The sequence below is a fragment of the Rhamphochromis sp. 'chilingali' genome (assembly GCF_963969265.1).
Source record: "Rhamphochromis sp. 'chilingali' genome assembly, chromosome: 11".
In the NCBI taxonomy this organism is placed as follows: Eukaryota; Metazoa; Chordata; class Actinopteri; order Cichliformes; family Cichlidae; genus Rhamphochromis; species Rhamphochromis sp. 'chilingali'.
Genome location: NC_137938.1, coordinates 11,935,805 through 11,955,161, shown reverse-complemented (window position 1 = coordinate 11,955,161; position 19,357 = coordinate 11,935,805). Strand labels below are relative to the sequence as shown.

Here is a 19,357-nt window from a genome sequence, read left to right as displayed (position 1 = left end):
CCACATTTTAAAGCAATGCAAAAGCAAACAGACGCCTCACTCAGCATTAGTAAAGTGTTCTTTTCAAAACACTTGGTGATTACAAAGTAAATAACAACTAGTTTAGTATTGATACTAACTTCATCTGTAACTCTTTTGACCACCTTCTTGCTTTTGGCACTACAAATCTCTCAGAGCCAAGATGTGTTTCGAATGGCGCCTGCTCATTGCTATACTGTGCTCTGAACTGATTTCAGTCATTTATATGCAATATGCCTGGCAAAGAGTGTATCAGCCTTAGAAGCCAGCAACTACAATTGTTATTTAAACATATTTACTTCCAAAGCTGAATGTCAAAAGAATTTCATATAGCCATCAGATGTTTTGGCTTGCCCTGTCCTCTCAATCTGAGTGATATCAAGAACTATTCATTTATTATTCTGACTAGAACATCTAGTCTAAAAATTAGCACATATGTATTATTCACATGCTTTTTCCTTACTGACTACATAAATAGATATGACTCACATTCATTTCACTAATACATGAAGTAAGTTTTCTGGTCACCCCGGGCGTAAATGAGTAAACTGAAAACTGTATACAAAGATGACGCTGTGTGAGAACACTAATGAGTCATTAGCTTAATCTATAAATTGGCAACAAGCAACAAAAATGCACAGACAGCAGCGCTTCTCAAAAATAATGTGTTTTTCAATACATTTTAATTAACATGGCTAAGATGCAGCAGTGAGAGAGCAGTAATGTCATAATCGCTGAAAATTTCAGTGAACAGAAGAAAAGCATGAATGGAGTGGTGTGTGAATCAGGCCAACTTAAGCTACCTCTCTGAGTCTACACTAGACATCTGTCTTGCCATTACACTTGAATGTGTGCAGCTTTCCAGTGACAAAGACTTAAAGTTCTGTGCCGCATTCATGGAACCCTTTCGTAGGCTGCATATGGCAGTAACAATGAAGAATCACTGTGCATTTGGCTGGCATTTTTTACCTTGTGTCTGACCTCAGTATGCATAGATGCATTTCTCACAAAAATGAAAGGAACACTTTATAAACACATCAGATCTCAATGGGATAAAATCATCTATATCTATACTGATAAGGACTGTGTAATGTGTTAGTGACAAAAGGATGATTCAGCTGTCCATGGGCCTGGCTGTGATTGGCGCGTGGATATACAGCTCTGGAGTAACTGGTTCAAGCTGGGGGACCCGCCCATTAAATGAAGGCTGGAGCGCCGCGAGAGGTTCTTGCGTTTCTCCCAATGTCCAAGCAGAACCCCATGACAGCTGCTGGCTGCAGTTTCTCTGCAACAGTTGAGGAAGTGGAGTGGGTAGGGGTGAGCTGCCGTTCCTTTTGATCACCTATTTTCTCCTGTTTTTGAGTAAGTTTAGGAGGTCAGACACAGTCTTTATTTTTGGCTCTGGTTTTGGGAAGGTTAGGTATGTGGGAATCAATTTAGATTCTTCTGTTTATTATTTTGGCCTTGGCTCACCCTGAAGTGTTAACATTCCCGTTTTGTTGTTCCTCTTTTTATCACATTGTGATGAGTTGGGACGAGTGCTTCACTCATGTTATGACCTGGCCCCTAGACGGGTTGTAAGACTGTTAAAAGGGAGTTTTTCTTTCCCAATGCTCATAAGGGGTCATATAATTGTTGGGTTTTTCCTCTGTATGAGGCAACTGTTGTTGCGATTTGGTGCTGTATAAATAAAATTGAATTGAAATGATAATTAAAATTAGAGAGGACTGAACTCAAAGACACCTCCTCAAATCAAAGTTTAAAAAAGTCAGGCCAGGGATTGTCATGCACCAGCAGGAACCCAGGCCCCACTGCACCAGTGTAGAGTCTTACAATGAGTCATAGGATTTCATCCCAATTTCTAATGGCAGTCAGAGTGCCATTGTCTAGCCTTTGGAGGTCTGTCTGTCAATTGATATGCCTCCCCAGACCATCACTGACCAACTACGAAACCGTTCATCCTAAATGATGTTACAGGCAGCATAACAGACCTTTTCATGTCTTTCATATGGACTCAGATGTGAAAAGCTCTCATATGTGAAAAGCACAATTAGGCTCTACAGTGCCAGGCAGTGAACACAGCGGTCATTCGAGGATGTTGGGCCCTCAAGACACATTCATGAAGTCTGTTTCTGATTGTTTGGTCAGAGACACTCACACCAGTGGGCTGCTGGATGTCATTTAGTAGTTCTGCAGTGCTCATCCTGTTTCTCGTTGCACAAAGGAGTAGATACCGGTCCTGCTGTTAGTCCTGTCCAGCTTTCATAGAGCAATTGCCTATCTCCTAGAATCTCCTCCATGCTCTTGAGACTGTGCTGGGAGACACAGCAAACCATCTGGCAATAGCATGAACTGATGTGCCGTCTTGGAGGAATAGGACAACCTTTGAAACCTCTGTAGGGACCAGAAAAACTGAAAACCCTCTCTTGCACTCTTGGCAATTTTATTGATATCAAAACAGCCTCTCTGCTACTTATCTGACCACATTAATCCCAGAGGTCTAACTGACTTGATTCTATACTGTGATTACAAAGTGTTCCTCTGTTATTTTTGAGTGGTGTATATAGCATACATATAGTTAGTTTAAAGGGCAACTGTGGCTTTTCCGCACGTATGAATGGCTGGATGATCAGAAGAGACAGGTTTCACACAAGACACCTGCCAAGCATTTTGCATCAAAGTCACACTACTATATAAGGTGTAACGAATAAGTTCAGAGAGTTGTTCTGTAAAAATCTGAATCCACACTGGAATTGAATTTGGCAGGTTTTCCATTGAAGATATCTTTTGATGTATCTTCAGGATACTTTTAGCGCCGCTGCTATTTTTAGATCAGTCCCTTGAAGCAGTGATATGACCACTTAGACTTGTTCATCTATGATTTCAAAAGGACCCAAATTTCACGTGAAGGATCATAGCTGGTGACAAGAACTAGATCTCTGGCTATGACATAGCAGTTTTAAACAGTTTTTGGTCCAAGAGTCCACAGTTTCCAAGCCTAAAGGTAGCACATTAACCTCCTAGGACCTGGCGTCCACATATGTGGACATCACATTTTGATATCCACTTATGAGGACATTATACTACAACTGTTCTATCGAAATTTTAAATGAATATCTCATATGTGGCTCTCATTTTTCTTAGAAATAAAAATTAGGTAAAAAAATATCAGGTAGATCTTTGTTTTTACATTCATCAGGTCCCAATATGCCCAAATATCACAGAGAAATTAAAAATGCATGCCAAGGAAGAGTTCGGGTCTTAGGAGGTTAAGTATGGATTTTCGCTACTTCTCTTCACAAAATTAAAAACATAATTTGAAGGACTGTCATTTTAGCACAGTGAAAGAGAGCCAGTGCATATCAGTAAAGAGCAAGCGCAAGCAGACAGAATGCGACCAATCAATCTAAAGATATCAGCCAGACTTAGACCAGCTAGTCATGCACAAGAAGATGATCCTGACGGCTCAGCTATGGCTTTGGATATTTCTGAGAAATTGGATAATTCTCTTGTTATAAGCTCTAAACTTATATAATCTTCTCTCTATAACCTTAGTCGAGTAATAATATTGCAGGTTTCTAGATCAGTGTAGTTTGTGTAAACTGTATAGAAACTCCCTTGAATACCATTTACAGTAGCAATCTATAAAAAAAACAACAACCCTAATCTCTGGTGAAAGTTAGTGTGGTTTTCCAATCAAAGGTTCAATAATTATATTTTTTCTAACAGATGATTAGACTTTAATGTAATTTTCTTGTATTAATATCATTCTAATATAATTTCTCTTTCTCTTTGTATTAGAACTTCAGTCTATCAGCTAAACTCATTAAGACAAAAGTAAAACTAAAAAGCAACAAAACATGATTAAATAGCAGAAAGCGCTGAAGAACATGCATGTATGAATGTAAAACTTCAAAGGCAGACTGTCTCAGAATGTAGGTCAGAAATCACATCAGATAAAATAAAAGATTAAGATTTTTTTTAAACCAGGCCAATTACATTCCTGTGTCACATTTCACATAGCTCCACATTCTAACCACACTCCACATCAGCAGAGAGTAAAAAGGAGAGACTTAGGTATACGTATGATGTTGAGCTCAAGTTCCATCATACTTTTTATTGTCTCTGTATCAGTTTTTATCTAAACCAAATCACAGGAGTATCTATAAAACACAAATAAATCACTTCATTTAAACACACATGTAACATGCTCTACAACAAATAAATGTACCAGAAATTTCATCGCTTGTCTTACCTGATCCCACGGACAGATGATCCCTCCAGAAAACATAAAAAGGTAACCCATGGCAACCAAACAAGCCCAGATGACCAGGGAGAAAACACGTAAAAGCTTCTTGAAGACAGACTCAATGCAGACAAGCACAAATACAGCCAGGAATATGGCCAGTGCTGTGGGTACAGTGATTACAAAGGCCACATGGTCCGCAATGTTCTGGAAAAGGACAGAACAAAAAAAAAAAATTGAGCATCAGAAAGGTGAGAAAAAAGTGAGACATGTAGATGGACATTTTAAGAGGGAAGGGAATTTATCAGACGACTGAAGAATAATCTGAGTAAAATACCCTTTCCTACAAATTCAAAGGGCAGATTTCTCGAGAGGACACAAAACAACCTTTGTAAGAAAAAGCCATTTCCCTGTCTCTTTCTGCTTTAATATTCTAAAAATAGAGTAACCGAGGCAGATGTGTGCATGCAAATGTACACACCTGCCATAAAAACTAACTAGGGACTGTGGATATAAATGAACACTTACAAAGAAAACACTGTATCACAGCTCCTGGTAAACCGAATTTAACCAATCTCCATATTTACAATTTTGTTTGCATAAGATTGAGAAAAAAAACAAACCAAACAAAATGCAAATAACCTAAAAAAAAAAAAGAAAAAAGAAAAAGGGGTAAAACTGCCCCCAAAGGATAAATCATGAGTTCACAAGTTCCTATGAAGTCCTGTGGGAACTTAGTGCAACCCATGATTCAGTGAATTGCAGAACCACCTTTGGCAGCAAAAACCTACAGTATTGTTCATTCACAGCTCTCTGCAGCAATTCCGTTGAATTGAGCTCTATACTTTGACTCGGCCATTGCAACACCTCAATTCTTTTCTTTTTCAGCCATTCTGTTATAGATTTGCTGCAGTGCATGTCACAGGGTGGAAATGGACAAGTTAACTGGGTTTTTCATCTTGCATGAGTGCTGTGTTTTACTATTTTTAATATTGTACAGTTTTCTTGTATTATTGCATGTTTTTGATTGTATTTCTTGTTGACTTGTCATGGAGAGACTCCGCCCCTCCCTGATTACTAACTTGGCACACCTGGGAGGTCACAGAGGCCCAATAAGAGGGCCTTGCAGGTCAGGAGAAGGAGGGCAGCAGAGATGGCGAAGTAGTGGGCGGCAGCGGCAACTGAGGAGGTCGCAGGTCAGAGGACATTCTCGAGAGAAGCTTAACTGGCGACAGCAATAGCGTTGGAGGTGCTGGCGAGTGGGCTGCAGAGGAGCAACTGGGAATATTCTGCAGCGGTGTGGGAGATTCGCAGCTGCGGGACGGGCAGAAGTACGCCGGATGTCGGTGAGGGGCGAGACACCTGACACGTGTATTGCTCTTTTATTCTATTTTAATAATTGTTGTCCCTGCCCAGGGTATTTTACTGTTTATGTGCAAAATAAATTATATTTTTAAAATGTCCTATTGTTTCTGGCTCCAATATTGCTATTCCCGTTTAAGAAGGTTCCCCTTTTTAAAGTAGAACCTGTATTAAACCGTCCTTGGTGACATGCATAGGATCATTGTCCTTTTGCAGTCCCTTCTGGTCAAGCATTAGCCATTGCACAGATGGCATCACATTTCACTCCAAAATGCTTTGCTATAAAGAGGTGTTCATAACTAACTGAATGAGTGGAACCTGTCCAGGTCTTGGGGCTGCAAACAAGTCCAAATCATCAGCCCTCCACCACCATGCTTGGCAGCTGGTGTATTTGTGCTGGAATGCTGTGTTTGGTTTTCACCAGAAATAACTTGTTCAATAAATCTTGTGGTTTGTTCAGAGGCACTTTTGCTATCCTAAGCTGTGCTACTAGAGAAAGAAGGGGCTTTTTTTGGGACTCTTACAAATAAGCCATACTTGTTCAGTCTTATTTTTTATGAACTTTAACATTTAACATGCAAACTGAGCCTGTAGAGGCTGAGATGTTGTTCTTGAATTTTTTGTAGTTTCTTTGAGCATTGCACAGTCTGACTTTGGGATGTATTTTCTGGGAGATTAACTCCTGGGAAGATTGTGGCAATGCACACCAATTTCCAAAACTTTATAGAGGTGGTCATGAGGAGGAAAACAGTACATTTGACTAGCAGCGCCTGACTACTATGTACTTTCATGATTCCTATGGAAGCAGTAAGGGTCTACTTTGATTTTCACAGGACTGTGTTATTATATTATAGATAATAAGCTGTTCAATAACAATACATGTATCCATGTCCTGTCATATCCTCTTCTCAGTGTGCAATGATAGAATAAATTAAAGTGACAGGATGTTACACGGTCCAAAACAAAAACAGATACAAAAGTCGTTAATTAGTAATTAGCTGAAGTATTCATTATAGGCATGTTTAATTTCTTAAATACACTTTGATATGCAAGTTCTGATAAAATATTCAAGAGCTTCTCCAAGGTATAGGATGTTAAAGTGAGACACGAGCTGCCAGGCTTTGCCAGGCTTCACCCCATCAGTGGTTTCACAGTGGTATGATGGGGGATGGAAAAGGGTCAGGACAGGGACATGGAGGCTGATGTGTCATATCATATCATATTTTCCTTTGGAGGAAATGAAATCTGTAAAAAATTTCCAACATTTGAGATAAATCAATCAGTTCTATGAATAACGGTTTTCAATGCTGGTTCAGTATATATTAATTTAAAAACATACGTGATCCATATGGAACGCCAGGACTGCCATAATGAATTAATTAAATACACCATTAAATAATTAATTAAATGTGGCAATAATTAATTAAAATTGGAATTAATTAATTAAATAAATAGTTATGACACATGTAATTAATTAATTATTGACACATTTAATTAATTATTTATGTATTTCACATTTTAATTAATTATTGACACATTTAATTAATTAATTATTGACACATTTAATTAATTATGTATTTCACATTTTAATTAATTATTGACACATTTCATTAATTATTGACACATTTAATTAATTATTTAATGATATATTTATTTATTTCATTTTGGCAGTCCTGACGCCTGGCTCTCATCATGAAATAATTTTATCTGTCAGCCTCACCCATCAAACTCAGGGGGCGGGGTTAACGCTGATCGAGTCAAAACCATTGCTTTGGCCTGGTGGCCATTGTTTCTAGCACACAACAACCGGCATGTGGAAGCTAACAGAACTGAGCTTTGAAAAACCCTGTTTGTGTGTTACCAAATACCGTTTTAATATTTTTTTTAGCCGAGAATGTAGTGGTTTAATCTTCATGTGTCTGGTCGGTTTGTCAATATACAGCCTCTTTGCAAAAGTGTTTCGATGATTTCGGAGATGTCTGCCCAGTCTCACGGCAAAGCGTGGGATAGACCCGCTCGCCTCGCAAGCAATCCCACCGACAAAGCGCAGGCCCCGGTACACAGCTGTAGTAACCCCCGCTGACTTCTTTTACTGAGGTTATATTTATCGATGTTTTATTTCCTGATTTTCTTATGTGTCCTACGTGTTTCAGTCGCCAATTCTGAATTATAACTAACATTAAAAACATGTTTAAGGAGGAGAGAGAGCAAATAAATCTGTTTAACATCTGATCTTTGGGTTTTTGTTCAGTAATCAGCGTGACCTGTGTATAAACACATAAAAGAGATAACGTTGGTGTTTCCGTCATGTAGTAACTGCTGGCTTTAACTGTACAAAGGTTGTTCGACACTATGAAACACATACAGACTTCATGATGTTCGGCTAATATTTTTATTGTGAATATTAATCATGCTGACCTCGCTCTGTACACCACGCAGCGAGGTCAGCATATCCACGATATCCTCAGCTCCATGAGTTAACACAAAGTTTCCCAGCTGACTATCTAACTGCCAACTATTCCAGAGACGTGAAAATATACAGCATAAAGAAAAGTGTAAGAGACTCAGCAGCAGATTAGAATAACAGTTATACATTTAATAAATCACCAAATGAATCCAAGAAACGAGCAAACCTGTTCCGACAATTTGAGTTTGTATTCCCTCAGCTGCAGACTCGCTGCTGTTTAAATGTTTGAAAAGGAAGATTAGATATAAAAAACGTCAAACATAGACTCAGTCTGCCTTCACATTTGATATGAGGCCAGCACGTATAGTGGCCTCAGCAGGCTATTACTGAAATACACGTGCTATATCATAAACTATGATATAAACAGGGAGGTCCTATTAACATGTTTAGTTTTAAAGGACACCTTCCTGCCTTTAGTCTCATTCATGAGCAGTATTAGTTTTCTTCTAACATCCAGAAGTCTGCACAATGTGTTTCATAGTTTGTAACAAGCCTTTGACAGGTAAACATAACATGACCGAAAAAGAAAAAAAAAAAGAAAAAAAAGAGAGAGAGAGTGTTGACATAAGAAGAGAAAATTCTCTCAATTATGGAGACAGACAAATGGTTCATTTATGTTTGATGTGTGTTTATTCCTCCCTAAATATCGTCGGTGAAGTTCGCCATGCATGTCAATTTTCCTGCGCATTTTTATACCTCTGCCAACAGAGAGAGAGAAAAAAATCACATTCTAACAGACAGCTGGTGCTTAGAATACAGTTGAATAACTATTAAAAAACAGATGATATTTAGATGATAGTTCAGTCTAACACATGTGCCAGTGAACCATTAAACGTCTGTGAAACTATGCAGTTATGAAACGTAACTTTAACCTCAGCCAAACCGATTTGCTCAGTTGTAAATAAAACAGCGAAGTAAACGTGACCCGACAGACAGAACCTGAGTGAATGAAGTCCAGCGTTTAACCACTGAGAGCTAAAACTCAGCTGAGGTTTGAAAGCTGTGTGCCGGTGATTGGACATCAGCCGCTGATAAAGCTGGCTCGCCTATAAAGTGCTCTGTAAGGAAACGAGCTCCAGCAGCTCTGCGCTCGGGGAAAACACTATATTTACTTATCTTGTGCAGAAAAATGCGCTGACATTGCGTTATATCGAGCACCGGCTGCCCAGTTAAACTGTGACTATCACCAGGTAACTAGGCGTGTTTCTTGAATTAGCAGCAGGTGTTAAACAGCTGACAGATGAGGAGGAGGATGCATGCAGGTAAACTGAGGGTCTGCTGAGCTGATCGCTGGTTTCGTGAGAAAAATGTCAGCTCGTTCTTTATGTTACAGAAGCACAGAGACACAAGACCAGGCGGAAAGAGACGATCGTTCGGTGAAAATGAGAATCTGCGAATGCAACATGTGGAACACGGAGAGTGGAATATGTAAACAAACCGGTTAACGTAACCCCCTCGGTGCACTCTGCATGCTAACTGTTAGCAGAGCTAGTGAAATCTCTGAAAACATCTGAGCACTTTTGCAAACATGTTCTATGTTGACAACCTGACCAGACATACGTCGCGACATTCGCGGCTAAAACACTGTTAAAAGTGTAGCTGGTGACAGAAAAACGGGGTATTTTAAAACTACACCACCACCATTGCTGCTTGTGATTTGATCTGCATTCTGGGATAACTGGCTGCCCCAAGTCTACACAAGCAATCGATTTTCTAGGATCGACCTGTTTTGACTTACTTTGCACGGCAACCAATCAAATGTTAGAGAAGCTGCATGGGCAGCGTTAACCCCGCCCCCTGAGTTTGATGGGTGAGGCTGACAGATAAAATTATTTCATGACGAGAGCCAGGCGTCAGGACTGCCAAAATGAAATAAATAAATATATCATTAAATAATTAATTAAATGTGTCAATAATTAATTAAATGTGTCAATAATTAATTAAAATGTGAAATACATAAATAATTAATTAAATGTGTCAATAATTAATTAATTACATGTGTCAATAATTAATTAAAATGTGAAATACATAAATAATTAATTAAATGTGTCAATAATTAATTAATTACATGTGTCATAACTATTTATTTAATTAATTAATTCCAATTTTAATTAATTATTGCCACATTTAATTAATTATTTAATGGTGTATTTAATTAATTCATTATGGCAGTCCTGGCGTTCCATAGATTCACAGACGTGATGATATTAAGAGAGCCTCATAAAATAGCTTCCACATCCATGCACGTGATTGTCACGTTTAAAAATTAAAAATATCCACTATACGAAGCAAAACATAATCCAGACTGACAGCAACAATTAAGACTGTTTAAATTCTCATTTCAACTAGTGCGTAAAAAAAGTAGTCATGCATAGTCATGCATATAGTTAATTGAAAATGTGTACTTCTCATTCACTGCAGCGTAATTACTAAAACGATTTTTATTCTTTCAATCAACTCTTTCAAAAGTGACCTGTAATTCTGCTAGCTTAACAATGTTTCTCTTTGCATTTATCCTTTTTCTAGTTCTCCTTCTCCTTATTTAGCCCCCCCACCCCCCACCTATCCTCTGTCTTTTTCTCATGCGCAGTCAATGCACTGGGACATGAGAGGATGTGTGTGGCTGCAGAAAGCCACATAGAGTTTGTCTCGCCCAGAGCAGAGCTCCAAAACAGCACAGGATTTAGGTCAGCCAGCTAGGAGGATGGAGGGATGATGGGATATGAATAAAAAGAGAGACAGAAATATGAGGAGGTGATAGATGGCATAAGAATGGGATGATGGAGAAAAAAAAATAGCAATCAGAAAATTCATGCATATCCAGCACAGGGATAGAGGAAAAATATATATATAAATAAATACATAAAAATAAAAAACAGAAGGCAGAAGATGTTGAAACAGATAGTCTGAGCAGTGGGCAGGAAAAGATTTATTCACTGTGTACCAACAAAAACATTAAAAAGATATTTGTTAATGTTTTTATTTATATTTTTATTTAATAGAACTGTTTTCCTAAAACTACAGTTTCAAAAGACTCTTGGTTGGTTCTGGTTTATGCTTCTTGCTTTATGTTAATTATTAATGGTTTTAGGCGCTTTTACCTTGGGGTTAAAAATACTTCTATATTTTGATCTAGTTAAACATTTGTGTTAAATAATAAGGTCAAGATGAAGTTATCCTTCAGGCTGAGACTAAGGTGTCAAATCTTAAGAATGACCAACTATCTTATCTCTCCATGTGGAAACCCATAACATCACTATTACAAGAGAGTGTATCCATGATATTTATAATCTAGTTTGGAAAACTTGTATCATGATTTGTTTCAATAGTGGTTAGAAATTCAAACTATAAATCTATTATTCTTTCATTTCATTTCATTTATTTATTTATTTCACACTTGGTACAACAGATCAAACAAACCAACCACACTTTCTATCAATAAAGCACTACAACCATGTGTGAAAAGGAGCAGGAAGAAGAAAATATTCTATTATTCTAAAATTATTCTTGATTTGATAAAAGAAAGAGGGCACTATTTAACTGCTGACTCCCAGTACTAGTGTCAAAGCAATGACCTGCACGACCTTTCTGAAGTTCAGACATAATTTCGAAGCATATATTTAACTGAAAACAGTACAACTATAATATATCCAATGTTGTTTTTGAATTTGATGCCAGCAACATGTTTTAAAAACCTGAGACAGAGGCTTATTTCCCCACAGTGCTGCATCACCTCTTGTTTTAACAGCACCTTGCTAAGTGTTTGGGTACTGAGGGGACCAAATGCTGTTATGAAAGCATAATATTCCCATATTATTGCTTGATATTTGCCATTCTTTTCATTGCATAATGGTATGAGTGTTTTCAATACAAGCTGCACTGTAGACAGTATAGTTTAGCACCAGTTCGCCTACTACACAATCACGCTGATGGAAAATGTGAAATGCTGTTTTTCTTGCTGAAATAAGCAAGATGTTCTCCAAAAATTACTAAATGAGCAGTAATGCTACCATCAAGGAACTGACCTTTGAACTTTGACCTGAGAACAAGCCAGACAGTCTTCATTCTCTATAGCATAGAGAAAGAGCCATCCATGGGTTTTTGAACGAAATCTTACATTTTTTAAATTTCAGATAACACACCAACTAACCATAGGAAACTGGTTATTGTAGTCATCTGTAAGTCATAGTGCTGTTCAGACCTTTTGTTTGCAAGTATATTATCCCCCATTGGAATTATTGTACCATTAAATTAATGTAAAGCAGTTTCTCACAGAGTAGTAAATCCCTACCTATCTTTATTTCTGAATGACTTTTGCACGGCTTTTAAACAAGTATTTTGTTGCAGTTCTCATTTCCAAACACAATGTACTGCCTATTTTAGTAATAAACCTAACTTATCATCACTGGATAAATGCTTTTATATGTTTTTTTTATATTTTATTGTGCTTTTTTTGCTTTTAACTGTACTGGAGTACAGTAAAAGTTGAGAAAAGAGTGACTGTGTTTTTGCTGTAACTCTAGCACAGTAAGAAAAGCAGTATGAGCACAGGTCTTTTTAATAACGTAAAGGCAGAGCCATTATCATCCCATCAGAGCTGGTTGAACCTTTACACCGTGCTGCAGTGTCAGCCAGTCTTAGTTGATAGTGCTGAATCTTGGTAATCTGCTATTGTTATTGTTTCAGTAATTAGGTATGAGCCCCCACTGAAAGCTACCACCTGGTTTCAACCTGGTCCTAACACCTGAACTATAAAATAGTGATGATATGTGAACTGCACAATATCTACATGCTTCAATATCTACTCACAGTTGAATAAAAACTAATTTTTGAAAAAAAAAAAAAAAAGATCATTTTTGTCATGTTAGGACGCACATTCACCTCATCCCACCCCGTGGATACCACTAATATTATAATATGCAACAATTAAAAATGTATGTAACATTATTAAAACATTCTTAACTAAAAATTTGAAAGTTTCCAGATTATGATATGCTCGCTCATAAGATTTCAGCCTTTTTGATGTGTCATTTGTTACCTAATCAGACATTTATGATTTTGTTTCGTTCTAACTGATTGTCCATGCAAGGAACTGCAACAGCTGACTTTCCAACCACATGTTAGTGAGCTCATCAGGTTACTATGCAAGATTTTCTAAATATTATGTGATATGTGCTCTGTGAGCCAGTGCTTTCTATGCAATACTGTGTCTTTGTATGTTTTAGACTGATCACTTCAAAACAACAGACACAGCAGAGACAGTAGGAGAGAGACACTTTTCTAGATTCGGCCAATGTCTAAAGAGTTCTTGTTTTCTTAGTTATATAACAGTATGAAAGTAGGAAGCTAATGAAGGACAGTCTAAAATGGAAGCAGAGCCAATGACCATAAGCACTTATATTGTGCTATTTTAGAGCCTTTTTTCACTTTATGAATTTTCAGATTTTTCCGGAAAACATACTCCATGAAAATAGTGAAAAAAGGAAACAGATCTTTCTGCAGCTATGAGCTCATAAAATAACTAAGACCCTTGCATCCCCTCTCACCTTTATCTCACCCTTCTCCTCACATTAGTTTTGCAATAAAGACATGCTGTGACAACCTAAGCATGTATGTACAAACAAACTGTGTGTAGTCAGTTTCGGTGACCCCATTTGCATGAATACTTATAGGATGTACACTATACATTATATAATATATACATTATACAGTATGTGGCTTGCATCCACTTCAATAAATGCAACTGTTTAATATTCATTTCCTACACACACATAAGTCTGCATGTGTGTGTTTGTTTCTGTGTGTTTTGAATGAGCAGCTTACCAGTCCTGAAGCAAAGAACACAGTCAGCAGAGCCAGGCAGGCACCCATCACTATGAGGAGCAAAAAGACAATCAGAGGATGCTGCTGGCTCATACAGTAGTATGATTCATACAGCCAGTCTGGGGACTTGTTTCTCTTCACTTCACCACCACCTCCTCTTCTGTTTACTTCAGACTCCCCTGTCCGGTCAAGGAGATACCGCTTTCTCCTTATAGCCTCCTGCCACATGGATCTTGGAGCTGAGAGGGAGGAAAAAGAGGAGGTGGTCACTGCTGAGGTATGAGTAGTTTCCACCACAGATGAAGAGCAGTTGCTCTTTTCTGTTCTTCTGCTGTTGTTGTTCCTGTTGAGGACCCTGAAGTGAGAGCTCCTAAGCTCCAGCTTAGTCTTCGAGTCCTTCTCCACCTCCCCTCTCAAGTCTTTCAGGCGGGGACGGCTGAAAGCTGAGGCTGAGTCTGAGTCAGAGGCAGTGTGCGCTGGCCGGAGTGGTGGCAAAAACGCACCAAGGGTAGAGCGCAACATCCTCCTCTTTCTCCTCCTGCCAACATGTTGGGGTGGAAAATGAAGAGAAGTGCAGGCAGTGAGTGCTCTTTAGAGTGAGAGAGAGAAAAGTGGGAGGGAAGTGGAGGGAAAGAGGAGGGAGAGAGGGCTAAGGGGGAGGGGAGAAAGAAAAAGAAGGTGCAGCAGCAGGGAAAAGTCAGCAAGTGAATGAAAGAGTAGAAAAATGAAAGGAGCAGAGAAACTGACATTTATGGAGAATGCATTATGTGGTATTATTTGTAATAACATGGGTTTGAGCCCAGTCCTAGAGCTGTAACCCAGATGATGATGATTTTCAGAGCAGCGATAAACCATATCATTAAATCAATTCTTTTTCAGTTATCCCCTTTGCCTCTCTTACTTAATAAATAGCCAAGCAAATAACACATTTGTCAAAACATGCATATTTGCATTTTTTCCCCCAACTGCAGATTACAAAACAGAACCTCAGTTGAGGTTAAAAAATATCCAAATAAATTTGTTATCAATGTATAGTAGGACGTTACGAGTATGAGCAATGATGTGCCTGCCCAGAAAAACTGAAAACTGGCACACTTGTACATACATGGCATCTCCTCAAATCCTGTGTGTGTACTCCTGCAATGATGCACATGCACAAATGCCAACACACACACACACACAACCCCGTTCAGCTATCTTAGTGAGGACCCTCATTGACACAATGGTTTCCCTAGCCCCTTACCATAACCTAATTGTAACCCTGACACTAAAACCACATTTTGAGCCTCAAAAAATTCAAAAATGTGAGGACCGGGTTGTGTGTCCTTACAAGTGACTGCTGGTTCTCACATATATAGTACAAAGATAGCTAGACAGGAACACACAGACACACACACACACACGCACACACACAGGGGGCAACCGAAAGGTGGTGCTGGCCAAACCACTGTCATTACAAAGATGAGTAAATCATGACAGGTTCCTCTAATCCCCTAAAACCTGAACAACCTCATTTGTGGGCTGAGTTTGCACAGCAAAACGACATATTACTGAAAAAACAATAATAAACAACAAATATATAATTTCTATATTAAAACTACAAATATACCCTATGGAATGCTGAAGGGTTTAGCATGTGACTGTAACATTTTTCAACTGCAAAACAGAAAATAATGAAAACATTTGGACTTGGAGATGAAATGGGTGATGTGATTTAAAATTATTTGGATTTGATTGAGGAGCCCTAAAATAAATTATCATTACTAAAGAATTATATGTGAGCTACTCGTAAAGTTTTCCAATATCAACAATTTAACATTTATGTTTGAAGAGAGTTCAGCTCACATTTTTATCAACTCTGGGTCTGCCTGACCAAATGGAGACTGCGAAGCCGTACTGATGATATATTTTTATTGTACAAAGCTCAGCTCCAACTGGGAAAAAGGAAAAAAAAAAATCACAGAGTATCAAAGCTGTATCTGCATTCTATTGTTAAAAAAAGGATTTGACTATTTGTATCATTGCTGAACAACCAGCATGCCACATAATCTTTAAATGGTAGGTTAACCTGTCAAGATGTTCCACCAACTTCCATATTTAAGGCTTGAAGCTTTGAGTGTGAACACATCAGAACTGGCAAATTTCAGTTTATCTGATTCAACCGTTTAAGAATTTCAGGCACATCCAGGCACGGCTTTGAGGGCCACAGTATCTGCCAGCCGTCATCAATACAGAAAATCTGAATATTTCTTGCACTGTAGTTCCATGTTTGGATATCACCTAAACATAACAATAAATCAGTTATTAATTGATGATTTAATATGCTGCAAATGAAAGATTTTTTCCTGCTTCCTTATAAATAATTTATTTTAATATTGTTATAAGGATAGAGTGCAATGTGACCAATTAAGCTAATTTAGAGATAATGTGCAGACGGGAAAACATGATACTTATTCATTCCAAATGAAGCTGAGAATATTTGTGGGCAGTAGTTAAAAAAAATGTAGCTACACCTCCCTCATAAATGGACAGGAATGTATCCCTCAAAGAGCTTTTATAAAACAAATTCACATTTTTACAGTGCTCAGCGTGGAGTTAAATATCTGGCACTAGTATCCTGCCTGCAACATGGAGCTTTGATTTGTCCTGAACCACAGCCACCCTGCTTTTCTTTGCTAACTATTCTTTTCGCTCGTCTTCATCAGTACCTGCACATCATAGCATCATTTTATTCACCCATTTTCTCTTAGCTTTCATCTCTGCCTTCACCTCTTATTTCATACCCAGGTATTTTCCCAGCTCATTTTCCACAAGTACGCTGTCTCTGCTCCTGCATTCCAATCCCTTCTTCCATCTCGCACCTTTCATCCTCTCCCCATCATGTCCCAAAGAAATCCTTATATATTCTCTCCTTCAAATTCATATTTCTATCCTTTTTCAGGGTATAAAAAAGTATATCCATTTTGTGAGCTTCAACTTCTGTTCCCCTACTTCATCCAATATTTTCCTATCCCTTCATTTTTTTTTTTCCACATCACAATTCAGGTTCCCTTTTCACATGCCTTTTATTTTCCCTTTCTTCCCTCTTCCCCCCCATCATGCCTCCAGTTGGTGAGCTCATTCTATCTTGACCTACTTTCTGCTACCATCTTACGTCCCGTCTCTTCTTTCACTCATCTTTTCTCAGTAACATTATTATAGTTTGATATGGCCATGTGCTGTAGGTGACACTGGCAGCTTATGTAGGAAAGATGATTGTTTTGGTCAAAGAAAACTATCCTGTTGTTTTATAAACTCAATTCTGCAGAAATTGGGACAATGTATAAAGTGTTAAAAAAAAAATCAATGCGAGGCTCATGAATCCATGTTATTCACAGTGGAATATATATATTTAAAAAACAAAGTTTTTAAAATGAGTAAACATACGATTTTAGGAAAAAACATTTCCTCATTTTTAACTTGATGGCATCAACAAAAGTGAGTCATAATCTGCAGATTCACTAACCTGCAAAAACCTGCATTTCCAAATTGTGAAACAATTTCAGAAAAATCTTCTGACATTAAATCCCAAAGATCTTTGGGTACTCATCATCTACAGTACATACAATCAAAAGAAGATGATAAGTACTACAGAATCTGTGCACGGCACAAGGCTGAAAATCAATATTGAATGCTCATGATTTTCAGGCCCTGAGGCACCACTGCATTAAAAATGGGCATGATTCGGTCATGTCAATGAATGCATGGGCTCAGAAACACTTGTAGAAATCAGTATCTGGAAACAGTTCTTGTTTTTACAGCCGATGCATTTTAAAGCTCTATAATATAAAAAAGAAGCCATATCTCAACATGATCCAGAAATTTCACCATCTTCACTGGCCAAAAAAACATAGTTAAAATGGACTGAAGCAAAGTGGAAAGCTGTTCTGTGCTCAGATGAATCAAAATTTGAAATTGTTTTTGGAAAACATGGTCTGCATCTTAAACTAAAGAGGACAGTGACCATTCTGCCTGCATGACAATTTTAGGGGTGGGCGATATAAACGATATACGATAGAAACGATATAAATTTGGCCAACGATAGAGATTTTGACTATACCGCTCTATCGCGATAGCGCATGTTGATGATGTCATCAAGCTAAGCCTGTTTTGGTCGAAAGCGTCGCAGTGGCTACAACAATTATGCCGCGAGTCATAGCAAAGAGATGAAGCACTTTTGAAATATGGGGAAAGCCAAAAACTGCGCTTCCGTAACACTGATTCATTAATGTTGAATTCTCTCGCAGCTGCTCTATGTTGCAGTATATTAATAACTAACCTTGTATTGTGGTTGAATAATCTCAGTTGTTCTCCTGACTGAAGTTTGGCCCGTGTATAGCATACTGCTATGCGATTGCATTTGCCTTTAACCACCAGAATCCCTCACGTTAACTTTTATCGAGTGGAAAAAAAGTTGGCGTTCATCCGCCAGCTTCACTGTGCTAATGTTATGCTAACATAGCTGTGTTGCTAGCAATCACGTAGCACAACATTATATACCAGGTAGTCCAACTTCAGTAACCCTGCAAACGCCACTGCTGTTTAGTTTTCTGTCTTCATTATTTTGGAAGTGGTAGCAGAGCTGTACGTTTTAATTAGTTTCAAAAATCTCTCAGCCAGAACATGGTATGAAATGTTTAGGTGGAAACTAGCGAGCTAACTTCCTGTTAACTTCTAACTCCGTTAAATTTAATAAATTCTGTTTTCATGGATGCCTGGATGTTAAACTTAATTGTTACACCTGGTAAAGCAGCAACGCTGATGATTTCATTAAAGATGAAAGAATTTAGACCGTTTTTCACTCTCAGTATTCGTTTGACTTTGGGACCTGAATTACAATGACATTAAATATCGATTGGCAACCAAATCCTTAACTCCAGTTCATGTCAAGCAAAAGGGTGGTCAAAATATTGAGTTTCCTTTTTTTCTATTTAGTTTTTGTAGAGATACACCAGTTGCTCTGACAGTTTAAGATGAGGTAAGGGGCCTTTAGGCAGAAAATCTGTCAGGGGCACCAACAAGGACTTCACCCAGTAAACACCAGTATGTGGGCCCCACATGGGCTATGGGGGTTCCAAGTGGGGATGGGCTTACAATGGGCATCCAATCTGGGACCCACCTGGGTTAGCCAAGTAGGACCCACTTGAGCCAGCCCAGATGGGCTATGTTCTATGGGCACCATATGGGTAACATATGGGAAGTTGCATGAACAGGCAACTGAGTTTAACGATCTTAGTTAAGTATAATTATTAGTCATGTGTAAGTATAAACATGAATTAAGATGAAATAACTGATAATAAATTATGCCAGAGGCAGCATATGTATATTTAATTAATAACAAAATATACATATAAAATATATTAATATAAGTGAAACACAAAGAACAGATGTGACTTAAAATT

The 19,357-nt window shown here is 38.1% G+C and overlaps 1 protein-coding gene across 2 annotated transcripts in view; it reads right to left on the bottom strand.

Moving 5' to 3' along the window:
- The window catches only part of adcy2a (adenylate cyclase 2a), a 75,106-nt gene that overhangs the window by 44,650 nt on the left and 11,099 nt on the right, over nucleotides 1–19,357 (bottom strand). The window contains exons 2-3 of one of the 2 annotated variants that reach the window (XM_080895547.1): nucleotides 13,917–14,155; nucleotides 4,274–4,471 (exon numbers count right to left, since the gene is read on the bottom strand). In XM_080895547.1, the coding sequence (XP_080751673.1) occupies nucleotides 4,274–4,471; nucleotides 13,917–14,144 (426 nt within the window). In that variant the 5' untranslated portion in view covers nucleotides 14,145–14,155. Of the gene's footprint in view, nucleotides 1–4,273; nucleotides 4,472–13,916; nucleotides 14,455–19,357 lie in introns of both variants that reach the window. The other variant, XM_080895546.1, reaches the window with a different exon arrangement.